At 36.8% G+C, this 9,515-nt stretch overlaps 2 protein-coding genes across 2 annotated transcripts; one reads left to right on the top strand and one right to left on the bottom strand.

Annotated features, from left to right (window-relative positions):
- Positions 1-5,564: 5,564 nt before the first annotated feature.
- LOC131043890 (uncharacterized) lies at positions 5,565-6,068 on the bottom strand (the record flags this gene model as incomplete). The annotated part of the gene is given in 1 exon segment (XM_059216370.1): positions 5,565-6,068. A coding segment is annotated over 1 exon segment (504 nt), but the record flags the coding sequence as incomplete, so codon positions are not given.
- Positions 6,069-6,478: 410 nt separating this feature from the next.
- Positions 6,479-9,253, top strand: LOC131043899 (subtilisin-like protease SBT3.18). Its single transcript, XM_059216369.1, has 6 exons — positions 6,479-6,598; positions 7,018-7,094; positions 7,317-7,550; positions 7,643-7,757; positions 7,906-8,119; positions 8,373-9,253. The coding sequence occupies exons 1-6, from the start codon at positions 6,596-6,598 to the stop codon at positions 8,951-8,953; spliced, it is 1,224 nt and encodes a 407-aa protein (XP_059072352.1). The 5' UTR covers positions 6,479-6,595; the 3' UTR covers positions 8,954-9,253.
- Positions 9,254-9,515: the final 262 nt, after the last annotated feature.

Below are 9,515 nucleotides of genomic sequence, written 5' to 3'. Positions count from 1 at the left end.
GTCAAAATTCAATTTAAAGTGCCCCTTCGGAGGAGGTTTCCATCTAGCAGAGCATCTCTTACCTATTGCATCATTCTTTTTCAAAATTGAACCATGAGAGGGTAAAACCGACAACATCTTCCAAGCTCTAGTAACTCTACTATCCCAATGTGAAAAAGAAGTAAGATTGTCCAAATTCTTATAAATAAACGACAAAGCAACCTCAGAGATTGAAGACTCAATTTTTAATAGAACCTCAGACACAGGAGAACTTGTTTTTTTAAATATCCTATTGTTTCGCTCTAGCCAAATATTCTTAATCACAATAGATGGAGATATGATCCAAAGGCATGCATAAAAAGATGAGGCAAACATAAAGGGCCAAGATCTAAAATGGGAAATGAGATCCTTACCAATAACAAAGGATATATTTAACTTCTCAAACAACCACTGCCAACATTCATAAGCATAATCACAATGTAGGAACAAGAGTGAAGAAGATTCCAAATTTTTGTTACAAAGGACACAAGGGAAAACAGCAGTAATACCAAGCCTATCAAGTCTCATACATGTAAGGACTCTATCCTGAACTGCCAACCAAGCAAAGGCTCCAACTTTAGGAAGACAAGCCGAATGCCAAAACAACTTATAAGGCCAGGATGACAAATCTTTAGCAACCATAAGAGAATTGTAACCATCTTTAACAGTGTACTTACCAGAACTATTCTTTGTCCAAATAAGTTCATCCTCAAAATCAGAAAGAAATACAATTCTATGCCCCAAAATCTTCTCAAAATCTAATTTCATACTTTGATCAACATCTAAGAAATCAATCGACTTCCATCTAGCTAACTTAAGGGGTCCACTAGTCACAATTTTAAAATAATCTGCTACAAAAAAAACCCCAAAGGGAGGAAAGAATAGTGATTAGAGGAAACCAATCCCTAATATTCACCAAAGGTGTGTATCCATTCCATACTTCATCCCAAAATCTGACCTTTCTACCATTGTGAACAATCCATGAGAGATGAGGCAAAATAACTGATCTACATTTACAAAGGAAATTCCAAATGGTAGAACTCGAAGGCAAATTTGAGACTTTAAAAATGTACTCTCTCGGTCCATTATTTAAATATTTGGCAAACATAATCTGTGCCCATAAGGAGCTAGGCTTGTCATATAAATTCCAAACCAACTTAGCACCTAAGGCTAAATTCTGACTCTCTAGACTCTGAATTCCTATTCCCCCAAGTTCCTTAGGCAAACATACCTTATCCCACGCAACTAAAGGAAATTTTTTCGCCATCTTTATTATTGTTCCAAAGAAAATCTCTAAGGGTATCCTATAAACTAACAATAACTGCTTTTGGAGACTTCAAAATAGACATGAGATATATGGGAACAACATTCAAAACAGACTTGATGAGAACAATTTTACCTGCCAAAGTTAACCATCTATGGTTCCATGAGAGAATTCTTTTAGAAATGACCGAAATAGTCTTATCCCAAAAACCAATCTTATCATGTTTAACAAAGAAAGGAATCCCAAGGTAAGTACATGGAAGATTTCTAGTCTCAAATCCCCAAAAGGATTGCAACCTATGCTGAACCAGTTGTGATGTATTAAGGAAGAAAATCTTTGATTTATCACCATTCACTTTCTGACCAGAAAACGATGCATAATTTTGTATTATTCCTTTAATCAATTTTGCCTCAGCTAATGAAGCATGTCCAAATGATAGAGTATCATCTACAAAGAGACAATGAGAAATACTTTGGGGAATATTATGAATCCTTATACCTTTCCAAAGCCCCCCCACTTTAGCAACCCTAATAGCCCAACTAAAGGTTTCAGCTAGGAGAATAAACAAAAAGGGAGAAAGGGGATCTCCCTATCTCAAACCCCTAGTGGAAGAGAGAAAACCACAAGGAGAACTATTAATTAAAACTGAGAATCTTGCAAAAGAAATACATGCACGAATCCATTTGACCTAGGCTTTGGAAAAACCTAACTTCTGAAGAACAACACATAAAGCCCCCCACTCTACTCTATCATAAGCCTTCATCATGTCTAGTTTAAGTATCATGGCCGGTGTTCTTTGGGTGGAAATAGAATGAAGCACCTCATGTGCTACAATTGCACCCTTTGGCGTCTCCCTTCCAGGAACAAAACCACCTTGCTCCAATGAAATGATCCTAGGTAGAATTTTTGCCAACCTAAGGGAAATTGCCTTCGTAAATATCTTGTACAAAGTGTTACATAAAGCAATGGGGCGGAAGTCAGCAAAAGTCTTAGTATCCTCTTTTTTAGGATTAATTGCAATCATTGTAGTATTAAGTTCTTTTAAAATAGACCTATTTCTCCTAGCTTCCTCGAGAGCCAATAAAACATCATTTCCCACAAAATCCCAACATTTCTAAAAAAATAAAGGAGTAAAACCATCTGGTCCTGGAGCTTTATTCGGATTCATGGCAAAGACAGCACTCTTAACTTCTTCTAAGGAAAAGGGAGACATCAACATCTTATTGTCTTCCAAAGATACTAAAGGAGGAATATTAGATATAATATCATTGCTGAGATTTCCATTTTTCGAAGATAATAATGACTTAAAAAACCTAACTGCCTCTAAAGCAATATCCTTTGGCTCTGTCAATAAATTCTCATTCTGACACTAAATACAAGATATCCTATTCTTACATCTTTTAATCTTAGTTGAAGAATGAAAAAAATTTGTGTTCTTATCACCATCTGAAAGCCATAACTCTCTAGATTTCTGCCTCCAATAGATTTCCTCTCTAGCTAACACCTCCTCAAGCTGTAAGTTTAGTGACTTCAATTCATCAAAAACTTGTGGCACAATACCATGTTGAAGCACATGAGTATTAAGACACTCAATCATATCTTGAATCCTTTGTTTCTCCTGAAAAATATTCTTAAAATGCGAGATATTCCATTCCCTAATATTCAATTTCAAATAACTTAACTTCTTAGAAATCTAAAACATACGGGACCCAAAATAGAAAGGAGCAGAATTCCATCATTTCATAAGTAGAGGCAAAAAGGAAGAATTCCTAAACCACATGGGCTCAAATTTAAATGGAGACTTGAAAGAAGCCCTATCCTCAATAACTGATAGGGAAATTGGAAAGTGATCAGAACCCGAGACTGGTAGAATAGAGGAAAAGAATTCAAAATCTGAATCAATCTAGTTCTCAGATAACAAAAACCGATCTAATCTCTCAGGAATCTGAGAAAAATCCCTTCTCATGTTTGTCCATGTGAAAACCCCATTCTAAGACTTACAATCAAAAAGGCTCATATCAGAAATGAAATCCCCAAAGTCATCCATAATCTTTTTATTAGGGAAAACACCTCCTCTTTTCTCATCTAAATTAGTGATAGCATTAAAATCACCCCCAAAGATAATAAAGGAACCATGTCTTAAAGGAGAAGAAATCCTCTTTAATTCACCCCATAACTTACTCTTCCCTTGAATTCCTGACGAGGCATAACTATTAAAAAGCCAGAATTTAACCTTCGAAATCTTGCTTATAACTAAAGTCAACATCCAATTTGTAGCAGATGCCACTAGCTGTACCTCAATATTATAATTATTCCAAAGCAGTACCAAACCTCCTGAAGCACCAGAAGAAGGAGAAGAAAGAAAATTCCACCTTCTCCAAGATGAAAAAACTGAATTAGCAGACTCCTTTGACAACTTTGTTTCTTGCAACATAAAAATATCACACTTAAATAAGTCCATCTGGGACTTAATTAAGCGTCTCTTGTTAGGGGCATTTAAGCCCCTAACATTCCAAGAAATAATTTTCATTGTCCTCGAGGGGAGGCCGAAGCTCCCCTCTTCCCATTAGTCAAAGAATTTTTGCTTTCCCCAAAGCAACCTTGCAAATTACATTTCACAGCCCCTGACCTTGTCACAGGAGGACTAGTCATAGATCTTTTACTCCTCTTTCTTTTTACACTTACAGGAGTTAGGCATGTTTTCTTAGGCCTACCAAGAGAGACCAAACGCCTCCCTTGCCCACTAGCAGGAGAAAGGGACAAAGTCTTTTGAATTCCAGCATCAATTTCCATTTGAGTCTTGAGATTATTTGGAGGCCTACCTCTCCCAGGAGAAACCACTGATGGTGAAAAAACCAGAGTTGTTTGCACAATTGTTAAACTCTTGCATGACTTTGGAGAAGCCACGATAATTGGATTATCTTCAAAACACAGTTTTGTTGCAGCCAAAACCGCAAAAGGATTAGCAGATTCCGAAATTGGAAGGGTCGAGTTTATACCCCCCAAATCATTCTCAATTGAACAAACAACTCTATCAGTAATACTCTCATCCATCTGATGTGCATGATTGTTAAAAATATCATTTACTTGCTGAACTAGATTCTCATCTGGCATAATAACTGGGACAACCTCTAATGGATTACTATTCCCTAAGGAAGATTCATTAGCCATATTAATTTGAACATTTAGAGGGGAATTATTAGACACCAAATTCTTAATTTCCTGAACTAAAGAAGCATCATTAGGAAGACCTATGGCAGGTACTTGTTTAATAGTCTCCATATCAATCACTACATTTTTATCTAAATTCACATTCTTTGAAGAATCAAAAACCTCTTTATGAGTGCATGAAGGCAAATTGTCATCCTTACCTTTTACGTGATTATTTGGCATCTTAGGGCAATCTATTGTTAATGAATGATCTACTTCATTTATCAGGGGATTACCATCCATCACTATACCCCCGTTATTAGAAAATGTCTTCAAAAAAGACGAAAGTGAGATCGAACCCGAAGTGTGATCATTTGGTTTCCCAGAACTATGACACAATGGATTATTTTCAAGATTAATGTGACCTGTTTCTACAAATTTATGCTAAGAGAACCAAAGGTCCCGCCGACAAACTATCTTTATTAAGGGATTTAGGGACAGAGCCAACAACCTGCTGGTTTTTCTTAAAATCCATAAGTAACGGAGCATCCAAAAGTAAAGGAGACTTAAGAAGCTCTGTATCTAATTTCTTAATTGACTGGCGCCAAATACCATCACGAGACTTGATATTACAAGTATGGGGGCAAACATTGGTAGGGTTAATAAGAACACAAATTTTTACCGAAACCTCCCCCTCCACAAAGTCCATTCTAGATGTTAAAAGAGTTCCAATAGTATTTCCAATTTGCTCAAGAACATCCGGATCCATAAATTCAAAAGGAATTTTTGGTAAACCAAACCAAAAAGGAATAAGTTTCGAACTAGACCAAGCAGGAACAAAAAAAGGTTTCCAAGCCGCAACTGAAATTAAGTGTTTTCCAAACCAATGATGCGAAGTTCTTAATACCTCATCTCTGAAAGAAGGAGAATCAAAGACAATAATAAAAGCATTCGCAGACAATAATTAAAAATAATGCATATCCCCCCATCTTTTTTGCAACTTATGATAAAACTTTAACAAACTAATTTGATCACCCCAAATTTCCCCAGAAATAGCATTCGAATGCAAGCAATTCGCTTTTTGATCAACATAGGAACCCAGAATATCAATGCAAGGGATAGGAGCCCAAACCTGTGATGAAGAAACCCCCGACAGAATAGGATCAGTAGGTATCTTACTTATCTTTTCCGAACTAGCTTCCTTGAGGTTCACATTTACCTTATTTCCCACCTGCTGTGAAGAAACAGAAACCCTAGCCACAGTCTCCTTATTTGCCAAGCAAACGACCCTAGCAAACGTTCGTTGATTTCCCAGATCCAAAGACCATTTCCCCGAAAAACCCTTCAATTGCTTCTCAAAATTCCCTTGATTCTCACCATTATTAAAACGCCCTCGAGTGAATCTCTGTCCATTGTTATTCTGCCTCCATGCCACACTACGTCTGTTCTGAAAGAAGCCTTGAAAGTATTTTGAAACTGGCCGAAAAACCTTGTTATTTCTGCTCCGGTTTACCTGTATCGCCATGTCCTTCCATCTGCCGTTCGTGTAGACCCACTGCGGAACATGAGACGGGTCTTCCCAACCCACATCTGCCCATGAACCCAAACGCCTTCTATCGGCCATGACTGTATTCATTTACTGAAATTTGTAACCCTAAAAATCTGTTATTGTTGCAGCAAACCCTAACTGTCAAATATTCACTCCGTTGAACTCCTTGGAATAGCCTCGCAGACGGTTCTATTCATTATCATGTGGTCGAGCTTAAACTGTATAGCAGCAAAGACTTTTTCAATTTCACCAATTCGTGTGACGCATTACAAGGTGATGACACTCAGATCTATTGAAATTTTGTTCCGATCTGTTATTATCTGCCTCCAATTTCAATATTGTCTGTCATTTGGCATGTGGTTTGGCCAGATCGACCTGCATATCGACTGTTATTTAGTGTTACAATTTTCCAGATCAAATCAACTCCTTTTGGCGTGTGATTCAGTCACAGATCGACTTTACAAACCTATGGCATTTTTTCTTGTGGCGCTCATTTGAAATATTAATCCCTCCGCATTGACATACATTTTGCTGTATTAGCGGCTTGGAGGATGGGATGATTTGCAAATTAAGGCTTGGTGCTTTGACAGATCGGCTCTATATTGACATGAATTATGGTAAAAATTCAAGGCCACAATTTCCTTTAAAATTTGACCCTTTGAGTTGCAGATCAGGCTTCCTTCGGCTTAGCAGAGCCACATCAATTTATTCTTTGGCGAGTTTTATTGATCATGTTGCCATTTTTCATTCAGATGTAATTTATCTTTAGTTTTAGATCTTTCATGTGCAGCTTGCCCTGTTTTCACATTAGATACTCGGAATTCCATAGATCCCCCTGCCTTCTCCACCGAATTCTCATCTCGATCTGAAAATTAAGGCGCAATTACCAGTTACAATCACTGCTGATGATCCATGCTCTTCAATTCTTACACACTTTTGTTTCTCAATTTTATTTTCATTAATAGAATTTTTGTGACATATAATGTCCTGTAAATTAATAATTATTATTTTTTCAAATAATTGTACGTGGTGTAAGGGAGAGGGAGTAAACACCCAACAACCAAACAGCTCATTCATACCACTGATAGATGGAGCCTCAGCCTCAAGGGAAGGGTATGTAGATCTCAACACAAATATCAAAGCTTGTTCTTATATTGGTTGTACATTTTATTTTCATAACATTTTATTCATCTTTCACAACATTGTATATTTTACTCATAACATTTTGGTTTCATATCTTGGTTTCGTAACATTGTATAAAATGTACAATGGTATGAAGATTGGTTTCATAACATTGTATATTTTACTCATAAGATTTTGTGCATGCATGTACAGAACATGTGGATCTCTGAAACGAAATTTGGTTTCAAGGAAAATAGTGCTATGCTTTGGAACTCATGGGAGTGACGACAGCTTCAATGCAGCTTTTGATGTGTACCTAGCAGGAGGGGCCGCATTAATTTTCTCAGAAGTGCCCACCAAAGTGGTGCCAGAGCTCTCTTTTATACCTGTGGTGTACGTAGATATGAAGCAAGGGGCAAAGATCCTTTCATATTACAAGTCATCTGAGTGAGTTGAAATCAATTCAGATATGAATCCAGAATATTCCATTAGAAAAAACACTGTTTGCAAAATGTAATTTTATGTTATATTTGGGTCAGGTCTCCTGTTGTTCGAATGAGTCCAAGTAGAAGTGTTGCGGGACTTGAACCTGCGCCTGTTGTAGTCTACTTCTCCTCAAGGGGACCTAGCACACTATCTCCGGACATTTTGAAGGTATGTGACAGATTGCATGTCTAAATGAATACTAAGATTATATGTTCTCACCATATCTGAGAAAATTTTGTTAAAGTGAAATATCTTGTTTGATTAAAGAGTTATGCATGTGGAATTTATTTACAGCCTATAATTTGCAATTGTGCAGCCTGATATAACAGCTCCAGGTGTGAACATTCTGGCAGCATGGCCTCCAGTGATTCCACCTTCAGAAATAGGATTGGACAAACGCTCTGTGGACTACAATTTCTTATCAGGAACATCCATGTCATGCCCTCATGTCTCTGGAATTGTTGCTCTTCTCAAGTCAATTCATCCACAATGGAGTCATGCAGCCATCAGATCTGCCATCATGACAACTGGTACATTATTATGTTATCCATTCATTCTATCATATTTGTTGAAAGGTTTTAGTTTTACATAAGCACAAATATTCCAATCCCAATGCTTCACCTTTGAGTATTCAATGCAATGAATACCAACTCTCTAAGTGGACAACTTAAGACCACTACATAAAAGGAAATCATTACTCTGAACAATGAAGATAATATTATATACCATTATATTGCATTCAGTTAATCCTGATAATCATTTTCTTAATCCTATTATTTGCAGCATATGTCCGAGATACATCTTTTGACTTGATTAAAGCTGGAGGATCTGGAAAACCAGCAGACCCATTTGATTTTGGTGCAGGGCATGTAAATCCCAGACAAGCTATGAATCCTGGACTGGTATATGATGCAGGTCCAACAGATTATATAATGTTTCTCTGTAGTCTTGGCTACACCCAAAAACAGATCAGAACCATTGTTTCTTCATCTAAATTAAATACCACCTGTCCTGAAAAAAGTTCTGCCAGTGGTCTAAACAATCCTTCTATTACTGTGTCGAATCTGGAATCCACTCCCACAATCAAGAGGACAGTAACCAACGTTAGCCCAGATGATAATTGTGTATATATAGCAATAGTCTCATGCCCACCTGGTGTGGAAGTGATTGTGAAGCCTAATATTCTGGTTTTCACGCCTTATGTAAGAAGTGCCTCTTTTTCAGTAACCCTAAAACCTGTGAAGCACTCTGATGGGGTCTATAATTTTGGAACACTCATCTGGGCTAGTCCTGATCATCGTGTGCAAAGCCCCATTATTGTTCGCGTCAACAACTTAAATGACAAGTTTAGGGAAGCTAAGTAATCTACTCGATATGAGCAGCAAACTTCTTATCTCGAATCTAAAGACTATGATGGTGCCAGTCCAGTATGATTGATTTTCTCCATCCTCTTCAGACCACAAGGCGCTTTCATACTTATAATCCTAGAGTATTAGAGGGCAACATCTACTCTATAAAAAACATCTTTCTCACCATTATTCTACCTAGCTTATTATTGGACAAAATCTACTCTATAAACTTTGGTCGCATTAAGGGAAAATCTTTTGAAGTTGTAATTCTTTCACAGTTGTGGTTGTTTGGATTCATGAAATACAATTAGACGACGTGGTTTTCTGGTAACTACAGGCTGATCGACATTCAGGTAAAATTGAAAAAAGTTAATTCTCCTTTATAGTAACATATAATTGGCACACAAACAATAAAATTACGAAAATTACTACAATAGTATTAATTATATATTCTTTTAAGTTTGTGCATGATATACGAAAATTACTATTCAAGATTTTGTTTTAAATAAAATTGGAAAATTATAATGTTTGACATTTAAAATTTGTCAAGAGGATATTTTTGTTAGTTTTTGTTACT

Source organism: Cryptomeria japonica, unplaced genomic scaffold, assembly GCF_030272615.1.
Source record: "Cryptomeria japonica unplaced genomic scaffold, Sugi_1.0 HiC_scaffold_1983, whole genome shotgun sequence".
Classification (NCBI taxonomy): Eukaryota; Viridiplantae; Streptophyta; class Pinopsida; order Cupressales; family Cupressaceae; genus Cryptomeria; species Cryptomeria japonica.
Note: the sequence above shows the minus strand (reverse complement) of the source record. Positions and strands in the feature narration are given on the sequence as shown.